Source organism: Hyperolius riggenbachi, chromosome 12 (assembly GCF_040937935.1).
Source record: "Hyperolius riggenbachi isolate aHypRig1 chromosome 12, aHypRig1.pri, whole genome shotgun sequence".
Lineage (NCBI taxonomy): Eukaryota > Metazoa > Chordata > Amphibia > Anura > Hyperoliidae > Hyperolius > Hyperolius riggenbachi.
Genome location: NC_090657.1, coordinates 15,486,121 through 15,508,478, shown reverse-complemented (window position 1 = coordinate 15,508,478; position 22,358 = coordinate 15,486,121). Strand labels below are relative to the sequence as shown.

General features: G+C 48.8%; 1 protein-coding gene across 1 annotated transcript in view; it reads left to right on the top strand.

The window, feature by feature from the left end:
- Positions 1–22,358, top strand: part of LOC137542358 (serine/threonine-protein kinase/endoribonuclease IRE1-like) — a 65,128-nt gene that overhangs the window by 8,612 nt on the left and 34,158 nt on the right. The window contains exons 2-4 of the mRNA XM_068264202.1: positions 12,745–12,865; positions 17,932–17,965; positions 18,791–18,863. Of these exons, the coding sequence (XP_068120303.1) occupies positions 12,745–12,865; positions 17,932–17,965; positions 18,791–18,863 (228 nt within the window). The remainder of the gene's footprint in view (positions 1–12,744; positions 12,866–17,931; positions 17,966–18,790; positions 18,864–22,358) is intronic.

The following is a 22,358-nucleotide window of genomic DNA, read 5'->3' as shown; positions in this document are numbered from 1 at the left end:
ATGGTTACCTTCACCCCCCCCCCCCTCCTTCCAGCTCAGTGTTCTCCCCAGGCACTTCTAGCCGGGTGCTCCACCTGGCTAGTTTTGGTGACCACCCGGCTGTCATTGGCTCACTTCCTTCTGTGCTGTAAGCAGAGTTGCTCACAGAAGCACTGGCCCTGCATTCTCATCTCGCCCCACTCGGCTACTTTTTCATGCCACCCTGCTACTATTTCATGCCACCCGGCTGGAAAAATCTCTAGGGAGAACACTGCAGCGACAAGCTGTATTGGAGCTTGTCGCTGCATACATCTCCTGAGTGCCGTGCCTTTCTTTCTGCTACTTGTCTATGGATGTGCAGGAGTGGTGTACCTGTTAGATGCTGAGCACCGGCTGGCCGATTGTGATATCGTTTTTCCCTGAAGTGAGGAGGTCTCTTGCTGTTTCTGTTCTAAAACGCAAGTTTAGAGTTGGTGCCTGATCTCCTGGCTATGGGGGGCAGTGACACCTAACCGTGGACAAATGACAGTGCAGAGGTGCCTGTTCTCATGACTCTAATGCTGGATACACACGGTGCGTTCGCGCACTCGATTTTCCCGTCGATTCATTTATTTCCAACATGTCCGATTTGGATTTAGATGGATCGTTAGGTCGATTCGCATGCAAAGTATGCCGAATCGACCTAACGATCCATCGAAATCCAAATCGGACATGTTGGAAATAAACGAATCGACGGGAATCGACGGGAAAATCGAGTGCGCGAACGCACCGTGTGTATCCAGCATAAGGAGTCATAGCACATGGTCATCTGACTGTAGGAAGCAGTGGTGACTGGACTATTCATGGGTCTGTGAAAAGCCATGTGACCTGGCATCACCACTCGCATCACACTCGTGACTGGTTTGAGTGATGACATCTGGTCAGTCGGCATTGAATAGTGGGTGCATCTGGTCATGTGATTTGAGAAAGCAGAGGTAATTGCCCTGAGGATGAATAAAATGGGTGCATAGTTTTCTGGCTGTGGCAAGCATTGATGCATGGTCATAGCTGTGAGGAGCAGAGAACCTGATGATCTGGCTGAGGAGAAATGGCACCTTGCCCCCTACCTGTGATGAGTGATATCTGGTGTCTTGGCTTTGTAGAGCAATTTCACCTGCACGCTGGCTTGGAAGAGTAGTGGTACCTTATGAGTGTTAGAGGCCTATGGTGTCTTCTGGCTCTGGGTGACAACCCTGATCATGTCAGGCTTTGAAGTGAGTGATGGCATCTGGTAGCATGGCTGTGATGAGCAGAGATGCCTATCTTCAGTGGCTCCTTATCCTTTGCGAGGAGCAGTAGCATCTAGCCATGTACCTTCTATGCTTCTGGCCATGATAAGCGGTGGTCTCCAGGCTGTTAGGAGCAGCAGTTCCAATGCCTGGTTTGTTGGCTGTGAAAAGAAGCAGTGCCATGCCTCTTACCTGTTCTGTAACTATAGGCACCTGGTTACAATGGGTAAACATTGCTACCTGGCCTCCTAGCTGTGAGCAGCAACAGTGCTTGATCTCCTGACTGTGAGGAGCAGTTGGATTGCACATAGTCAGCTGGTTGAGTGCAGTGATGATTTGGTACCTTGGTCTATTTAGCTGTAGAGGAATGGAAGCATCGGGCCTGCTGGCTGTTAGGAGTGATAACACCCTCTTACCTCTGAGGAGTGGTGCCTGGTCTTTTGGCATTGAGGGAGAGTAGTGCTTGGAGGCATGGCATTGAGGTGCGGTGGCACTGGCTTCTTGGCTCTGGTGTGAGTGGTAGCATTGGCAGCAAATTGATAAATCTGCAATACTGAAAGAGTGTGTTCTGGGGTGGTAGTATGGATTTTGGGCAGCTCTTCAGCTTGAGGCCTGTTATGATAAAGAGTATCTCGTTTGACCACCTCCCATGTAGCATGAGGTGTGATGATATATAACATAGGACACTGGCAAAGGCTAATATGGAAAGGATTCAGGTGTTTTATTATTCCACCAAAACTACTTGGATTTCTGCAACCTCGATATAACAGCAGCATAAGCAGAACTACCGGCATGTGTAGTGTCCACAGATAACTCCATACATTACAAGAAGCCCAGGGAGAAAGTCCAGGCAGTTGAGTCTAGTATTCCATATGCAGGCAAATCGATGCTTCAGGAAGCTTCTGCAATCCCATAGCTACTGGTTCCAAGGGTTTAGAGAACAAGCGCCACAGCTTGCTGTTTCCATCACTAATGCTGGGCATACAAGGATGGATTCCATCTTATCAATCAAGCCGCTGATGGCTCGATTGATAATTTCCGGCGTGTCCGATACCCCGCCGGATCGATTCTGCGCTCGATCCCCGCGGGCGGACAATGGGACAAAAACCAGCGGAAGATAAGCGCCCGCGGGGACGAGCGGGAATTCATCCAGGCGCACGCGGGGACGTGCCGCGATCAAGCTAGCGGCTTGATCCGGCGCATAATCTACTTTGTGTATGCCCAGCATAACTCGCTAGAAAAACCCCAGGTACCTGACCTTATATGGCAGATCCAGGATCCTGTCTACCTGGGGACACCTTGCTCCCAGACCATTCAGTAGATACAGATAATCCCCCCCCCCCCCCCTCCAGGAGCTGTGTGGTCCAGCAAAAAGGAGTTAAAGAGAACCAGAGATGAAGCAACCTCATGTATTTTACCTTATAAATCAGTGGGAACATGACAGTAAACACCTAATCTGCTCTTTGTTACATTGTTCTCTGTTTAATTTGCCTGTTATCACCTCTAAGATAAGAATCCCGACTAAGCAGTCGGTCTGGCTTTGCTACAGAATAATTATAGCTGAGACTGTGTTCTTTGCTGTCTTCAAGTCCAAGCCTGCCCCCTGCTGGCTTTGCTCAGGAATCATTATAGCTGAGTCATTATAGCAAAGCCAGAATCAATGCTCAGTCCGGGATTCTTATCTCAGCTAGATAACAGACACTTTTAGCAGTGAGGATGGAACAGAAAGCATGGTAAATGTTTTCTCTAATGTTCCCACTGATTTCTATGGTAAAATACACAAGGGTGCTTCGTCTCTGGTTCACTTTAAGGGGCCCATACACCTTCCCGCCGATATACGGCCGATTCGATCACAGTGATCGAATCGGCTGTGAAATCGCCGCGCACACCGCTGACAGAACGATCGATTTCCGTCCGAAGTCGATCGTTCCCGTCGATCCGTCTGTGCGGAAGATTTTTCTCGATCGCCGGCGGGTCGGGAGTGCGTCGATAGCGGCGTTCGAATGACCGACGCAATACAGCGGGTATACATTACCTGTTCCGGCCGGTGTGAGTCCCCACTGTCTTCTTTCCGTGCTGGGTTCCGGAGCGGCTGCAGCTACACAGAACTTCCTGTCCCGGCAGGAAGTTTAAACAGTAGAGCGCCCTCTACTGTTTAAACTTCTCCTGGACAGGAAGTTCAGTAGCTGCAGGAATGGTCTGGAGCCTGAAGCAGAGAAGAAGACAGCGGGGACCAGGGGACTCACGCCGGCCGGAAGAGGTAATGTATGGAGGGGGGGGGGGGGGGCGGCAGCTCCACAGATTGTGATCGGTTTCAGGCTGAAATCGATTCACAATCTGTTTGCAGTAAAGCTGGCCATACGATCCCTCTCTGATCAGAGAGGGATCTATCTGTTGGTCGAATCTGATGGCAAATCGACCAGTGTATGGCCACCTTTAGACCATTGTCTATTGGTAAACATGAGCAGATAAGGACAAGTCTGCCAACAGACCGTAGAACAATAGAAACTCCACCTGACTCCAGCAAGCTAAAATCAACACAAGACAACATGCAGATCACAGCAAGCACTCTATGCAGGAAAAAAATACATTTTGCAAGAATAATAAAAGGCATATATCACATGAAGATCAACAGATATTGAATACTATGAGCAGATTGTGTAGTTACAACCTCATACAACATGGAGGTGATTGATTGTCCAATTATAACTGACAGTGTTTACCAGGCTTTAGGGTGCATTCACACATCTATTTTGATTGGCCAATTTTACTACTTCCATGTAGTGTGAGAGTTTATACTATATGTAGTTGGTGAATTAATTTGCCCATTGAATAGATATGTTGGTACACACTTTCAATTGTGATTGCCCAATTGTACCCCCTCCATGTAGTATGAGGGTTAAGATATTTTGAACAGAATGGGCTCTATTCATAAAAGGTTACCGCAAGTTTTCCGCTCAAAACAGCGGATTTTCCCTCCAGGAGTTTTTTCGCCACAACTTTTTTATGAATAGAGCCCAATATGGGCTCTATTCATAAAAAACTTGTGGTGTAAATACTCGTAGAGGTAAAATACCGCAGCGGTATTTTAGACTTCTGGGTGGTCATTCAAAAAAATGTTGGCAGCTGCGATGCAAGAGCGGAGATCTCCCGCTGAAAGCTGGCGGTAAGCTGTCGGAAGGCATGCGGAAACACTTCAGCCGGCAGAGTCCCTCCGTGCGCTGCTCTCTCTGGGAGGTCTGTCCCATTCACTTGTATGTAATCCGCAGGCTTTGAGGAAGCGGTATTTCCCGTCCACATACCGCTTCCTCTAAACTTTATGAATGGCCATTTTGTTACTTTTTTCTAGATAAATCTAGAAAAACACTGCAGAAGGCGGAAATTTCTCGCTCTGCTGGGGGATTGTAGATTTTCATGCGGCAACAGCTTTTATGAATGCCCACTTTGCTAAATGGACGGGGAAATCCACTGTTTTGAGCGGAAAACTTGCAGTAACCTTTTATGAATAGAGCCCAATATGTAGGTAAACTCTCTAATACTACCTGTAGGTGGTAAAATTGGTCAGTGTTAAGCCAATCAAAATTGAAGGTGTGTACCAGACTTTAGGAGTACGTACACATATCCAATTTTGATTGACCAACGACTGACCAATTTTACCTCCCATGTACTATGAGAACTTCCCTACTCAATCTGTTCATAGTATTCAAAATATGTTGGCCCTCTTATCACATGGAAGTGGAGAAATTGGTTATTCATTGGGAAATCAAAACTGAATGTGTTTACGCACCCTTAAAGGGAAGGTTCAAGCAAAATAAAAAAATGTGTTTCACTTACCTGGGGCTTCTGCCAACCCCATGCAGCCATCCTGTGCCCTCGTAGTCTCTCACTGCTGCTCCAGTCCCCCGCTGGCAGCTTTCTGACCTCGGAGGTCGGCGGGACGCATTGCATACATTTTTACGCATTCCCGCTAGTGCAGGAACATTAACACATACATTTTTACGCATTACTGGTTTAATGCGTAAATTTTTACGCATTAAACCGGTAATGCGTAAAAATGTATGTGTTAATGTTCCTGCACTAGCGGGAATACGTAAAAATGTACGCAATGCGTCCCGCCGACCTCCGAGGTCAGAAAGCTGCCAGCGGGGGACTGGAGCAGCAGTGAGAGACTACGAGGGCACAGGATGGCTGCATGAGGCTGGCAGAAGCCCCAGGTAAGTGAAACACATTTTTTTTATTTTGCTTGGACATTCCCTTTAAAGGAGTTGTAAGGCAAATTTAAATAAAATAAAGGCTACTTTCCGGGGGCTTCCTCCAGCCCCAAGCTCCCAGGACCTCCCTCGCCGCATCTCTGCACTCAGCCGTTTGCCGGAGCTCCGACCCGGTCCCCGGCGATGACGTCAGAGCGAGCTGGAGGTCGCTCTGTACTGCGCCTGCGCGATTGGCGCTGTCAATCACCGCCACGTGGGTCGGAGCTCCGGCAAACGGCTGCGCGCAGAGATGCGGCGAGGAGGTCCTGGGAGCTTGGGGCTGGAGGAAGCCCCCGATAAGTAGCGTTTATTTTATTTAAATTTGCCTTACAACTCCTTTTAAAGGATACCCGAAGTGATGTGTAACTTGAAGAGATAGACATGGGTATGTACAGTGCCAAGCACACTAATAACTAGGCTGTGTTCCTTTTTTTTTTTTTTTTTTTTTTTTTTCCCTCTCTGCCTGAATGGGTTAAATATCAGGTATGTAAGTGGCTGACTCAGTCCTGACTCAGACAGGAAGTGACTATAGTGTGACCCTCGCTGATAAGAAATTCAAACTATAAAACACTTTCCTAGCAGAAAATGGCTTCTGAGAGCAGGAAAGAGATAAAGCGTCAATAGTTCATAGATTTTAGCTGTGGCATACTTCAATGAATGTGTCATTGAGCAAAAACAATAAGTTAAAATCCAAAAAATAGATTTAAACATAAATTAAAACTGTGGAAAATCTTAAAAAGTCATTTTTAGGGGAAGGAAGATGGATACAATCATTTATTTCATTAGTTTATTTTCGCTTTTGGTGTCCTTTAAAGTTCTTACCCTGCAGAGAGGGAAGCCTCAGGATCCTATTGGGGCTTCCCTCTCATCGGCAGCCCCCTGTTGCAGAGCGCGGCCCCCTCCGTATCGAGGCCGCACAGCTTCACTTCCGTATTCATGGCCGCTCTGTAGCCTCGCGAGCCCAACCGCTCATGCACAGTAGCACAGAGCCCCCGTCTCTGGCTTACTGCGCGGGTGAGCTCAGTCGGCTATTGCGCGGCCGTGAATAAGGAAGAGGAGCTACACAGGTCAATGCCCTGTCGATAATGTTCCAGGGTGGCCACGCTCAGTGACTGGGGACATTAAAATGCAGAGGGCAGCCTCAATAGGATCCCAAAGGCTTTCCTCTCTTTAGGTATCTGATTTTGTGTACCCGATCTTTGGGGCTTTCAATTCCCCTGACCCCTCCCACTGTGACTCCCTGACATTGGGCTCTATTCACAAAGAGACATGCGGTAAAAGATTTTTTTTTTTTTTTTATCGCAAAATTACCGCCAGCAGTAATCTCCATTTTTTTCAGCATTCACTAAAATTTTCTGCATGTTTTCCGCATGCGATAAAAGTGCGGAAACAGCCATTACACATGCGGTAAAAAGGTCGCATTAAAAAGTGTACAAAAAATTTAAAGTCCAGCAAGCACAGCCCTTAAAGAGACTCTGTAACAACAAAAACCTCCCCTGGGGGGTACTCACCTTGGGTGGGGGAAGCCTCCGGATCCTAATGAGGCTTCCCACGCCGTCCTCTGTCCCACGGGGGTCTCGCTGCAGCCCTCCGAACAGCCGGCGACAGACCCGACTGTCATTTCAATATTTACCTTTGCTGGCTCCAGCGGGGGCGCTGTGGCGACTTTCGGCACGGAAATAGACGGAAATACCCGATCTCATTCGGGTCCGCTCTACTGCGCAGGCGCTGGAAACTTGCGCCTGCGCAGTAGAGCAGACCCGACGGCGATCGGGTATTTCCGCCTACTTCGGCGCCGAGAGGCATCAGAGCGCCTGCGCAGGAGCCAGGAAGGTAAATATTGCATCACCGCTGCACGGAGGGCTACAGCGAGACCCCCGTGGGACAGAGGACGGCGTGGGAAGCCTCATTAGGATCCTTAGGCTTCCCCCACCCGAGGTGAGTACCCCCCAGGGGCCGTTTTGTCGTTACAGTTCCTCTTTAAGCCTCCAGACTTCATTAAAATCAATGGGATGCGGAATATATCACCTGATAAAAAATTGCTAAATACCGCTGAAATAATGCGCCTGAAATGTTTTGTGAATTGGAATTTTTTTGAGGAAAATATTGACTTTTGCTGAAATTTTCCGCATTAATCCCGCACATTTACTGCATTTTTTCCACATGCGGAAAATTTAGTGAATGTTAACATAGCGTTATTTTCGGTGCAAACTTCCCGCAGGTACTTTACCGCATGCAGGAAGTCATTGAGAATAGAGCCCATTGTGAGGTTGTTTCAGAAAAATGACACACTGACTCTTGAGAGGTTACAAAACAATGCATACAGTGGCAGTGTGTGTGTTTTAGGCAGTGAAGGGTTGCACAGGGCAGGTGTTGTGTATTGCAGATCTCTGTCCCCTTGTCACCTTTCAGTCACAATTGAAAATTGCAGGTGTGCTTAGATCTTTGATGTGTGTTTCTCCGCTTGAGCAGCTTGTGGTGAGTGCGCTTGCTTTTGTGGGAAACAAACATGTGCTCAGCTATTCCTAGACAAACAGAGACCAGAAGAGTCTGGAAACTTCTGATTATTGCTATTAACGTGCATGTAGTATGCAGTACAATTATAGTCTGTGTAGTGTGACTATAGTGCATGTAGTACGCAGTGTGTGTGCGCCTATATGTGTATTATATGTGTGTGAGAAGGGCTTGCCTCTTCTTTTCGTGGCTTGGATTCCTCAACATATTGAAAATGTTCCTTTTGAGTGTCTGTTTCATGTTGACATGATTTTAGCACACAATTTCTGCAGATTTCTCATCTGCACATTCATATTTACGCTGGGAACACACAATACAACTTCCTGTCCAATCGATGGGAATCGGGTGATTTATTTCCGATCTGTTTACGATGAAGGAAGGGAACGATTTTTCAAAGTTGTCATCGAAACAAATCGATACCCTGATGAGGAGCAGTTTGGACATGTACACACAGTACGAATTGCATTGTGTAATCCCAACATGAGGACCCTTTCACACTTGACAGAATTTGCGTGTGGAATTGCGTTTTAGTTGCACATCTTATGTATTAGGATAGCATCACATTGAATTTAGGTTACGTTTTTAAAGGATAACTGAAGTGAGAAGAATATGGAGGCTGCCATATTTGTTTCCTTTAAGGGCTCGTTTCCACTATCGCGAATCCGCATGCGGATTCGCACATGTAATGCAAGTGGATGGGCCTGTTTCCACTGTAGCGTTGTTGAGGTGCGTTTTTTTTTTTTTCAGCGGTGAAAAAAACGCACAAAAGAGCCGCAGAATTTGCCTGCGAGTGGAATGCATGCGAATCGCAGGCAATGTATTTGGGAAATCGCATGTGTTTTTCTTACGCTTTTTTTACGCGATTAAGCGTGCGATTCCGCATAGGAACCAATGTAAATTAACACAGGCAGTGACATGGTTGAAAACGCATATAGCCTAACCGCATGCGTAATCGCGTAAAAAAACGCACCTGCATGCGATTTCATCAGCGGTAGAATCCAGGCGATTGCACACCGCAATAGTGGAAATGAGCCCTTAAACAATACCTCTTGCCTGGCAGACCTGCAGGACTGTTTGGCTGCAGTAGTGTCTGAATAACACCAGAAACAAGCATGTGGCTAATCTGGTCAGATCTGACAATAATGTCAGAAACACCTGATCTGCTGCATGCTTGTTCAGGGGCTATGGCTAAAAGTATTAGAGGCAGAGGATCAGCAGGATAGCCGAGCAACTGGTATTGCTCAAAAGGAAATAAATATTTCAGCCTCCATATCCCTCTCGCTTCAGTTGTCCTTTAGAGCGGCCAGCAGTGCTGCAATTTTTTGCGTACGGTGCAGCCTCCGACAGCCGCCCAGCCAGAGATCCGCCTGGTGTATATGCTGAAAATGTTACATTTGGTATGCAAAAATGTGCTTGCGAATTTGAAGTTAATTACATCAAATTTTAATGTAGATCAACTTCATTATTATACTTCAAAAAACATACAAAACGCACTTAACAAAAAAAATAATTTAATTGAAAATTCACAAAAATGCAGAATTGTGAAAAGCAGCAAATTGCACAAAATCACAGCTGAAAATTGCAAGGATAAGTGAGAGGAGTTTTTAGTGAAGGATCCTATTGTCAGTCATAATTTTCAGATCTTAATAGAGAGAATAGAGAAATAGAGAATCTGGTGGGTCCTATCCATCCTGAACGATCATATCATCCATCATTTCCTTGAGGCCTCTTTAACGCTTGCATTGAAAACCTGCGTTGTTACCCTGTTGTACCACAGGGTAAGGCAATGGGACCTAGCACATTTTACGCGTTGCATCATGCCAAAAGTGCCCAAGTCGCCACAAAGTCAACAGCCCATTACCAGTTGACTTCTGCGGCAGTGATAAGTCAATTGGCGATGCATACATTTTAAAAATGTTGGTGGTTTGTGACGGGGATATGCTAGAATCCCAATGACTTACTTCCTGTCCAGCAGGGAGTATGTCAGTGTGCGGGGGGGGGGGGGGGGGGGGGGGGGGAGTGGCGCTATGCATATGACCCTTTTGGGGCACACTATGCTGTAGAGTCATGTTTGTGGCGTTGTGGGGTGGGTCATCCCACCACAAACACACATTTCAAATGTAAATCCGGCCTGAACTCAAAAGGTGACCGGACCTCCATCTGTATTTAAGGAAATTTAGCTCTTTCTTATTATTGTAACCTAGCAATCGAATGCATAATGTTTTGGCCAGGTAGCAGACTTTGCATATTTGGGAGTGATGCATCATGGGAAACTACTCTTGCTGGGAAAGTACCCCTGACCTGAACAGCTAAATTATGGAATAAAGCTCATGGTGGGCTAGATGGCCTTATTCAATACAATACAACCGCACTGATAAATATATGGGTGACACTTCTATGGTGGTGCGCTGCTCCTTTCAATAAAACCACAATGTATACTCAATAGCTGCGCACAAGTGATTACTGCGACAAAGTCTCTTAAATCTGAATCTGGTAATAATAATAATAATAATAATCCGAACATTTGTATAGCGCTTTTCTCCTGTCGGACTCAAAGCGCTCAAGAGCTGCAGCCACTGGGACGCGCTCAGGAGGCCACCCTGCAGTGTTAGGGAGTCTTGCCTTGAACTCCTTACTGAATAGGTACTTGACCTAGCCAGGATTCGAACCCTGGTCTCCCATGTCAAAGGCGGAACCCTTAACCAGTACACTATCCAGCCACTACTGGTAAACTCCCATTAGACAGACAGTCCGACACTGTTTCCTTAGTTCAGGCTGCTTTTCCTCTGATCACCTCCGGCGAGATATCACCACCACCACACCCCTCACAGTTGGCACTCACTGCAAGTATATGACCCTCTGCTAGATGGGTCTTCAGCGCTTATGGGGTCATCAGGCCACCCCCTGCCACTCTGGAATCTTGTCCACTTAATTGAACTTGTTGCAGGATCACAAACACCTCTAAAACATAATCAGAGCTCTCATAGCGTAACACTGTAAAACCAATTTATTTTTAAAAAGATTGCACACTTACAAACATGAGGCTTGGTGTTGGGCACAGAGTTTTAATAGGCTCTACCCCAATCGTAGGCCACCGGGTCGGCTTGCCGCGCTGACTTGGTCGACCTCCTGTGGTCTCTCCACCTCACCACTCTAGTGTTTGCAGGTTGTTTAAAATCTGGTCGCGTATGCTTGACCGGTTTCGTTGCCACAGCAACTCCTCAGAAGCGTAATGGCCCATACTCACGAGGGACTTTTGTCGCCTCAACACGCGGCGCGCGCGTGTTGCGGCGACAGGTCGCCCGTGAGTATGGGCCGTCGCACACGCGCGCACCCCGAACTGTCGCCCGCCGCTCATGTCGCCATGCGATTGAAACTTTCAATCGCATGGCGACAGTCGCCGCTGCCCCCCCGCCGCAACTGTCGCTAGTCCGCGTGAGTACGCGGACTAGCGACAGCAACCTCCATGTAGGTACATGGAGCTTCCGGCGGGGGGAGGAGGAACGTCAGCGACAGCTTCCGCCTTGCCGCTGGTCCCTCTTCCGCGTGTGTACGCGGAGGGACCTGGAGAGAAGCTGTCGCCCACACGCTCACGTGTGCTGGCGACAGGCCACATTTCTCGCCCGTGAGTATGGGCCTTAAGATTCAGATTGAAGAGACTTTATTGCAGTAATCACTTGTGCGCAGCTATTGAGTATACATAGATGACCTTATTGGCTATGTGACTGCGTTGCTCATTGTCATTGGGGGTTTCCTGGCCCAGTCCTCCAGACACCGCAGCTACTTGGAAGTTACTCCGAGTGGTGCATAGCAATTCTGATCTGTGCAGGCGCGAGTTCAGGATGCACCTGCACAGTAAAAGAGAATGAGCTCTTAGTTCCACTTTGATTTGGGAACTGCATCTGCGCAGTTCTCGTTGTGTTACGCTACCTGGGTTAAACTGTTTTTGACTGAAAGAACCAGCCGAAGAGGACCGGACCTGGGGAACAGGAGAATCCCTGATGACAACGAAGAACGGGAGCACATTGAGAATAAGGTCATCTAAGAGACCATGCAGGGCCGTGGAGTCTGAGTTGGAGTTGGGGCAATTTTGGGCACCCGGAGTCGGAGTCGTGGTTTCATAAACTGAGGAGTCGGATGATTTTTGTACAAAATCCACAGCCCTGTTAAGTATTAGACTAAGGAGTCGGAGTCGACCCGCTGCTGTGTCTGCTTGGTTTCTTGATGTCACCTTATTAGGTCATTATTAGGCCCCATTCACACTTGAGCGGGAATCGCGCGATTCCCGCTCAGCACAAAATGTTAGCCGTTTTTAAAAACCGCTAACCCATGTAAGCCTATGGCAGTAGCGTTAACCACAAACGCGTAACATGCAGCGTTTTGCCGGTGATTCGCGATTAGCATGCATAGCACCGCTAATCGCGATCGCTCCCAAAACGCTGCAGTGTCCAGTGATTTTTTTTTTTTTTTTCTCCACGGTAATCACGGAAAAATTACTCCCGCAAAACGCTAGCGTTAATCGCCGGCGTTTTGTGGTATTAGGTGTGAATGGGGCCTTAGAGTAGTACCACTTACAAGGTTTCCTCATGTCCTGTTTTTGGTCAGCATTAGATTTAAACAGTAAGGATCCCTCTCTACCTGGCTGCTTTGTGTGTCTGATCCGTGTAGACAGTGACATCCATCGCATTTACCTGGCTTCATCCGTGCCCCATTAACCCTTTGTTTCCCTCCAGGTTGTCAGGGGAGCAAGCGCAGTGTCCTTGCCGGAAACGTTGCTGTTTGTCTCCACTCTGGATGGGAGTCTTCATGCTGTTAGCAAAAGAACTGGTGCCATCAAGTGGACATTAAAAGAAGGTGAGAGAATGGCACTCCATGTTTAAATGGTGATGTGTTTTATCCTTAACCACTTGAGGACCAGGGGATTTTTCCCTGCGCTGTGCTGGGTGGGCTCTTCAGCCTCCAGCACAGATCGTGTTTGCTGCAGGGCGATCAGACTCAAACCCCCCCCCCTTTTTTTCCCCACTAGGGGGTTGTCCTGCTGGGGGGGTCTGATCGTCACCTGTTTGTGCCTTGCGGGGGGCTCCTCAAAGCCCCCCCTTCGCAGCGATATTCTGCCCTCCCTCCTCGCTGTGGGTGGCACAGAACGGCGATCCATCCTGTACAGCCTCTGATAGGCTTCGGCCTATCAGAGGCCGGGGATCGCCAATCTCCCGTAGGATGTAAACACCACAGCTTTCTTCCCCGGGTGTTTATAATTAGCCTGCGAGCCGCGATCGGAGGCTCGCAGGCTGTTCACGGAGACACCCTCCGTGAACTGACATGGAACTTACGACCAGCCGCCGCCTATCGCGGTTGTTAAGTGGTTAAAGTGTACGTGAGACGAGGGGAAAGAAAAGTTTTTTTTATAAATACCTGAGGCTTCCTCCAGCCCCCTCCGTGTAGATCGGTCCCTCTCCATGGTCCAAAAAGCTCCTAGATCTCCCGGTAGCAACCCTGTCCTCCGCAGCCAGTCGGTGTAGGCGCAGAATTCTCCCAGCTGCAGGAGCGAGATGGGGGAGCTTGCTTGGCCGCATTGCGCCTGCACGTGGGGCAGCCACTCATGGCTTGGTACGCCCCACTGGCCACGGAGGATGGTACTGCGACCGGGAGATCTAGGAGACTTTTGGCCGTGGCAAGGGAGCGATCTACACGGAGCAGGCTGGAGGAAGCCCCAGATGTGTATAAAACTTTCCTTTCCCCTCGTCTCAGGTTCTATGGAGTCAACAATGCAGCAATGTAATATTATCCTGCTGCACTCCCTTTAAACAGCTAAGGTACTCTTGCTATGGCTTCAATCCTCCACTATGTCCTCTCACCACAGAGAAAAAAAACACAGAGAGAGGAAACATAGGGTGTAACGTTACACTCCATACACCCTGTTGTGCAACTCCAAACACTGAGAGAGATGTGCCGTCACCAGAAACTAGGACAGGGCCCCCTAGACCCCCCCCCCCCCCCCCATTCCCCCAGTGCCTGCTTACCCACAAATGTCTTTAAATCAATGCATACATGGCAGCTATCGCCTCAATTAAAAGCAGATCCTAAAATACAGGCAGACTCTTCATAGTGTAAAACAGTAACGTTTAATAACACCCCACTAACATCCACTTACAATGTTATAACTTGTAATGCAGCATTGACCAATTGCCTGTTAAGGTTCGTTGGATTCTCACTCTGTTCAACGCATCACCCGCGCTTCCAGAGAGATCATCACAGACCAGCATGTGTCCTAGCTCCGCCCTACACATTTTGTCATGGGCGTGACTTATCAGGGGCATGGTGTGTTTTCTTTTTTTTTTTTTTTTTTTTTTTTTTTTTTTTCCCTCTGAGGTGAGTAGACATAGTAGAGGATTGAAGCCATATCAAGAGGTCCTTCGACTGTTTAAAGGGAGCATGGCAGAAGAATATTACATTTTGATTCACCTGTACAGGAGCTTTACTCCTGAGGAACCTGCACTCATCTGACTCTGTTTTTGGAACTGATGTTAGCTGGTATTATCTGTGCACAACAGTTGAGTTTTAACAATGCAACAATGGCTGGTATGTCATCCAGCTGTCCCTGTAGTATCTATAGCTTAAATTGTACCTGAGATGGGCTATTTAGAAGATTTTATACTTACCCGGGGCTTCCTCCAGCTCCATGATCACCGGTGCATCCCTAGCCGTCCTCCCGAGTGCCTCCGTTCGCTTGATATTGGTCCTAGTAATCTGGCTCACGCCAGTCTGCTATTCTGCGTATGCGCAAAGGGGCCGCATGCACGACTAGGCTAGATTACTGTGACCAATACCAGGTGAACGGAGGCACCCGGGAGGACGGCAAGGACATTTTGGTGCTAATGGGGCTGGAGGAAGCCCTGGGTAAGCATAAATAAAATCTTTTAAATAGTCTCAGGTTTTCTTTAACTCGCTTACCCTAGATATTTTCAACCTAAAAGGCAGTGATCTTCAGATATCTTCATCCTAAAAGGCCATGTTCTCCAGTTGGTTTTACCCCAAAAAGGTTATGTCCTGCAGGCCTCCCCTGTAGGGTTGCAACGGTATGAAATTCCACGGTATGATAACCGTCAAAAAAAATACCACGGTATTACGGTATACGGTATTAAACAATTATTTGGACCTGGGCCCCACCCCCTTACATTAAATAATGTGCCCCCACCTGCCAGTAATAGGTGGCTGCAGCATAGGTAGCCAGGGATAGGTGTAGCCAGTGGTAGGTAGCCACAGCACAGGTAGCCAGGGATAGGTGTAGCCAGTAGCAGGTGGCCACAGCATAGGTAGCCAGTGGTAGGTGGCCGCAGCACAGGTAGCCAGGGATAGGTGTAGCCAGTGGTAGGTGGCCGCAGTGTAGTAGGCAGCCAGGGATAGGTGTAGCTAATGGTAGGAGGCCGCAGCATCGGTATCCAGGAATAGGTGTAGTCAGTGGTAGGTAGCCGCAGCACAGGTAGCCAGGGATTGGTGTAGCCAGTGGTAGGTGGCCGCAGCATAGGTAGCCAGGGATGGGTGTAGCCAGTGGTAGGTGGCGCAGCATAGGTAGCCAGGGATAGGTGTAGCCAGTGGTAGGTGGCGCAGCATAGGTAGCCAGGGATAGATGTAGCCAGTAGTAGGTGGCAGCAGCATAGGTAGCCAGGGATAGGTGTAGCCAGTGGTAGGTGGCGCAGCTTAGGTAGCCAGGGATAGGTGTAGCCAGTGGTAGGTGGCGCAGCATGGGTAGCCAGGGATAGGTGTAGCCAGTGGTAGGTGGCGCAGCATAGGTAGCCAGGGATAGGTGTAGCCAGTAATAGGTGGCTGCAGCATAGGTAGCCAGGGATAGGTGTAGCCAGTGGTAGGTGGCGCAGCATAGGTAGCCAGGGATAGGTGTAGCCAGTAGTAGGTGGCGCAGCATAGGTAGCCAGGGATAGATGTAGCCAGTAGTAGGTGGCCGCAGCATAGGTAGCCAGGGATAGGTGTAGCCAGTAATAGGTGGCCGCAGCATAGGTAACCAGGGATAGGTGTAGCCAGTAGTAGGTGGCCGCAGCATAGGTAGCCAGGGATAGGTGTAGCCAGTAATAGGTGGCCGCAGCATAGGTAGCCAGGGATAGGTGTAGCCAGTAATAGGTGGCCGCAGCATAGGTAGCCAGGGATAGGTGTAGCCAGTAGTAGGTGGACGCAGCATAGGTAGCCAGGCATAGGTGTAGCCAGTAGTAGGTGGCCGCAGCATAGGTAGCCAGGGATAGGTGTAGCCAGTGGTAGGTGGCGCAGCATAGGTAGCCAGAGATAGGTGTAGCCAGTGGTAGGTGGCGCAGCATAGGTAGCCAGGGATAGGTGTAGCCAGTAATAAGTGGCCGCAGCATAGGTAGCCAGGGATAGGTGTAGCCAGTGGTAGGTGGCGCAGCATAGGTAGCCAGGGATAGGTGTAGCCAGTAATAAGTGGCCGCAGCATAGGTAGCCAGGGATAGGTGTAGCCAGTGGTAGGTGGCGCAGCTTAGGTAGCCAGGGATAGGTGTAGCCAGTGGTAGGTGGCGCAGCATAGGTAGCCAGAGATAGGTGTAGCCAGTGGTAGGTGGTGCAGCATAGGTAGCCAGAGATAGGTTTAGCCAGTGGTAGGTGGCGCAGCATAGGTAGCCAGAGATAGGTGTAGCCAGTAATAGGTGGCCGCAGCATAGGTAGCCAGGGATAGGTGTAGCCAGTGGTAGGTGGCGCAGCATAGGTAGCCAGGGATGGGTGTAGCCAGTAGTAGGTGGCGCAGCATAGGTAGCCAGGGATGGGTGTAGCCAGTGGTAGGTGGTGCAGCATAGGTAGCCAGAGATAGGTGTAGCCAGTGGTAGGTGGCGCAGCATAGGTAGCCAGAGATAGGTGTAGCCAGTAATAGGTGGCCGCAGCATAGGTAGCCAGGGATAGGTGTAGCCAGTGGTAGGTGGCGCAGCATAGGTAGCCAGGGATGGGTGTAGCCAGTAGTAGGTGGCGCAGCATAGGTAGCCAGGGATAGGTGTAGCCAGTAGTAGGTGGCGCAGCATAGGTAGCCAGGGATGGGTGTAGCCAGTGGTAGGTGGTGCAGCATAGGTAGCCAGAGATAGGTGTAGCCAGTGGTAGGTGGCGCAGCATAGGTAGCCAGAGATAGGTGTAGCCAGTAATAGGTGGCCGCAGCATAGGTAGCCAGGGATAGGTGTAGCCAGTGGTAGGTGGCGCAGCATAGGTAGCCAGGGATGGGTGTAGCCAGTAGTAGGTGGCGCAGCATAGGTAGCCAGGGATAGGTGTAGCCAGTAATAGGTGGCCGCAGCATAGGTAGCCAGGGATAGATGTAGCTAGTGGTAGGTGGCCGCAGCATAGGGATACGTGTAGCTAGAATTAGGTGGAGAGCCAGAAGGAGGGAGAGGGGAGTCAGGGGACAAATACTCACTTTTCAGCAGCAGCAGTCCTCAGTCAGTGCTTCATTCACTTAGAGTCCAAAGACGCTGGGCGGGAACGAGCGTCATTGATGACGCCAGCACAGGACTACTCAGGAGAAGTGCTCTGCATAGGGCGCCGCTGGTGGGAGCCTGGGAGGAAGTCTCTGCGTTCCAGCAGCCGCGTCCTCACTGGACGTGCGTCATATCCGGCGCCTGAGAGCCGACTTGCTGAGTGGTGACGGGCGGCGGCAAATGCGGAAGCGGAAAAACCGGTATTTTGACAATGTGCATGGTATGATAACCATGCACATTGAAACCGCGATATATTGCGACAACACTACTCCCCTGTAGGGTTGTGGGCACACTGACCATTACTCTTCCCACTATAGATGAGTTTGGGTTGAAGATGCGCTGACTGCTGTTCCTCTGTTGGAAATGATATGGCGAAGGGACATCTGATGTTTGTTGTACTGTACATTCTGTATCTGAATGTTTTCTTTCTTCTCTCTTGGGCAGATCCAGTGCTGCAAGTTCCCACACATGTGGAAGAGTAAGTTCTCACATTGTATGTCTCACATTAGAACTTTGCAAAATGAACATGTCTTTTCTCTCTGCAAATTCTCTGCATGCTGCACTCTTTATGACCGCACTGTACACCTGGTCTCTGTATGTCTCTGACTGTGACCTCACCATGCTAACCGTGTGTGTGTGTGTGTGTGTGTGTGTGTGTGTGTGTGTGTGTGTGTGTGTGTGTGTGTGTGTGTGTGTGTGTTGTCTCCACCCCTCCCGTGTGTGACCCGACTCTGCCCCAATTTGTAACTTATGTGACCTTGCTGTACCCCTGCACTGTGTGTGTGTGACCTCATAAGGCTTAGTGTGTTTGTGTCTGCGATCTCATCAGACCACCACTTTGTGACACACGCATGTGTGCATTACATCACTGGGCCATCACTTTGTGGAATGTGCATGTGACCTCCCTAGGCCACTGTGGCCCGGGGGGAGGGGCTGTCTGTCTCTCCATCCTCCCTGGGACACCGCCATGTGTGTATGTAGGAGAGAGACCCCTCCGTGCCCACGGTTGTGTGTGATCTTGCCTTGCCTCCCCCCCCCCCCCCCCCCCCCCCCACTCTGCCGCACTGTGTATGACCTCTCCATCCTCCACTCTTCACCCTCACACTGTGTGACCAGTTAATGGCACTGCTCTATTAGTTGCTACCCCTTGGGCGAAACTAAGTGGCATGGTAGGTGATATGAGAGCAGCAGTAGGACACAGCTGTGGAGCTCCATTTGCAGATATTGATCTCTTGGCTAACTGACCAATAGCATGGCAGCTGCTGCTGTATAATGTATTTACACGGTTTTATTTTTTTCCTAGACCAGCTTTTCTCCCGGACCCCAATGATGGAAGTCTGTATACGCTGGGCAGCAAGCACAGTGAGGGGCTCACAGTAAGTCCACAGGTGTCTCCATACCTCTATGAGCATCTTATATTAGAACAAGGAACTAGAAGCATGCTCTGCACCGGAGTTACTAAAATATCTCTGTTGTCTTTGAGGCTTGCTTTTTTTTTTTTTTATTTTTTTTTTTATTCATTTTTAGTTAGCCAATAAATGGTATCATCCTGATTTAAAACTTCTTGCCCATATTATTAATGATCCAGCAAACAGACTGTATTTACATTAGTAGTAGGCATACATATGAAGAGGCTGTGCCCGGGAGACTTGGGCGCAGGATACAGCCGATATAAGGCTTATCCTGCTGCTGCACAAGTTCCCTGCGGCGTTAAATACTATTCCCTCTCCAGGTCCGTGTGGATAGTGGGAAATAATGTAATTTGGCTTCCAGCTATTGCTGACGGCTGAATTACAGTGTTTTAGAAGCAACTTCAGCTCGTTCTTCTGACGGCGCCGAAGTTCCTGACTGCGTGCCGCTATAGCTGTAATTCCTATTATGGCCTATGGTGGAGCCGGCTGCGCCCAAATCTCCTGCGCTGTAGTCACATCGCTCGAAATATAGTGTAGTATGCACTGGTAATATGGGATGAAGTTGGTTGAGTAAATACAAATATACTCACAAAGCAAGGTTATCTCAAAGGCAACCACTGTAATAGCAGGGAGTAGATAGAAAAGGTTGCAGATGACTGGCACTCGAAGGAGGCTGGAGATGGCAGTCGGAATGTAGTTACCGAGCAGACTGTGCTCCCTACCTGGTGAAGATATCACAAAGTATAGCCGAGAAGAAAATCAGGTCTGGCACCAGTCTCAATGCTTCAGTGAATTTTTATTCCAACAGGTACAGTGTAGTAAGGCACATGGAGGTACAAAAAGGCGGGCTGACAGCCGTTTCGCAGGTCCCCCTGCTTCGTCAGAGGCCAATATTGGCCTCTGACGAAGCAGGGGGACCTGCGAAACGGCTGTCAGGCCGCCTTTTTGTACCTCCATGTGCCTTACTACACTGTACCTGTTGGAATAAAAATTCACTGAAGCATTGAGACTGGTGCCAGACCTGCTTTTCTTCTCGGCTATACTTTGTAATAGCAGGGAGATTAGACCTGACCCCACTCAGGATTAAGAAGTCGCTTTCCGTATATCAGGAAAAAAGGGGAGGACACCCCTCCACCAAGGGTGGATATGGAGGCTCCAGAAGAATAAAAATGTCTAAAAAGTTTAAAATTTTTGGAGACACTGGTGGACTTGCCTCCTCCAAACAGACACAAGAGGCCAACAAAGTTCAGCAGAACAAATTTATTTACATACCCCAGGAGAAAATGCAACACGTTTCGCAGGTATGACCCGGCTACATCAGGCAATCTGTAGGAGTAGGAACCACAGTGCTTTATAATAACCTCCAAGGGACCAGGCCAAGTAGTTTATTATATCGGAGGTTTACTGTATCAGAAATTGTCATGCTCAGTCAATAATTGGAAGTCATTTTTTTTCTTTTCAATGCTTCATCAAGCGAGCAGTCAGTCTTTAAAGAGACTCCGTAACAAAAATTTCATCCGGTTTTCTTCCATCCTACAAGTTCCAAAATCTATTCTAATGTGCTCTGGCTTACTGCAGCACGTTCTACTATCACCATCTCTGTAATAAATCAACTTATCTCTCTCTTGTCAGACTTGTCAGCCTGTGTCTGGAAGGCTGCCAAGTTCTTCAGTGTTGTGGTTCTGTGATGCATCTCCCCCCTCCAGGCCCCTCTCTGCACACTGCCTGTGTATTATTTAGATTAGTGCAGCTTCTCTCTGCTCTATTATCTTTTACAAGCTGGATAAATCCTCCTCTGAGCTGGCTGGGCTTTCACATACTGAGGAATTACATACAGGCAGAGCTGTCTGCACTCTGCAGGAAGAAACAGCCTGACACTTCAGTGGAAGATAGCTGCAGGGGGAAAGAAACACACAAATGATCTCTTGAGATTAAAAAGGAAGGCTGTATACAGCCTGCTTGTGTATGGATGTATTTTCTATGTGTGGACATACTGTACATCAATCTACTTCCTGTTTTGGTGGCCATTTTGTTTGTTTATAAACAAACTTTTTAATACAGTTTTTAACCACTTTTAATGCGGCGGGGAGCAGCGAAATTGTGACAGAGGGTAATAGGAGATGTCCCCTAACGCACTGGTATGTTTACTTTTGTGTGATTTTAACAATACAGATTCTCTTTAAGCTAGATCAAAACTGCACAGTGCTCAATATGCAGGGATTTGCATGCAATAATCACGAAACGGCTTGTACAGGAAGCGTAGACCACACCAGTTAATGCAGGTATAGTACATTACTGTGCAGTCTGAATGATACTGTAGTAGCGTTGCCGCCATGCACAAGCAAGTCACAGATGACAAGCAATTTCCTCAGTAATCAAGCAGCAGCTTACACAGGAAGCTTAGGTCTCACCAGTCGAAAACGGCGAATCCATCGCTGGAGATTTGGGCACAGCCGGCGCCACCATAGGCCGTAATAGGAATTACAGTTATAGCAGCGCACAGGGAGTAACTGCGGCGGCGTCAGACGGAGCTGAAGTTACTTTTATAGCACAATAATTGCGATTGCTGGAAGCCTAATTACTTAATTTCTCACCATCCATGGCGGCCTGGAGGGGGAATAGTATTTAATACGGCCGGGACTTGTGCAGCAGCAGGATCAGCCATATACCGGCTGTATCCTGTGCCCAAGTCTCCTGCGGCGATACCTCTCGTACGTACTCCTCACCAGTAGGTACAGCTTGCGGATTTTATCCCATGTATTGGCCAGTGCTTTTTAAGGTAATCCACACGGGCCCAGAGTAGCAAGCCTGCCAGCCAGAACCTGGACATTTAGTTCATTATACCAGAAGTTCTACTATTTAGGAGTCTCCTGTAATGAGATTATATTGTAGTAAGATCTGTCTGCTATTAGGTGGTAACTACTGTAGCCCTCACCTGGATTATATCAGTTCTGAAAAGTTATCAGGATTGCAGTTCAGTGTTTGCAGTTGCAAATAAAAGGCCCAGGCTGCCCTCTAGCTGCATATGCTGGAACTGCACCCACAGCGCACCTCACTATGATGTAATATGATTCATCCTTCTCAGCAAATCAGTGTGCAGAATGGGGTTTAGCATTAGCTGCAGAATTTGTGTATGTATGAGTGTGTTGGAATGGGGGGAGGGGGGGCTTGTTCGTGTAGTGTGACAGAAGGGGGTTTGGCAGCTTGTGCTGGGCAGGGTTTTAACAGCTGCTGCAGTGTGCCGGGGGCTCAGCTGCTGCTGCAGTGTGCCGGCTCGGGGGGGCTCAGCTGCTGCTGCAGTGTGCCGGCTCGGGGGGCTCAGCTGCTGCTGCAGTGTGCCGGCTCGGGGGGCTCAGCTGCTGCTGCAGTGTGCCGGCTCGGGGGGCTCAGCTGCTGCTGCAGTGTGCCGGCTCGGGGGGCTCAGCTGCTGCTGCAGTGTGCCGGCTCGGGGGGCTCAGC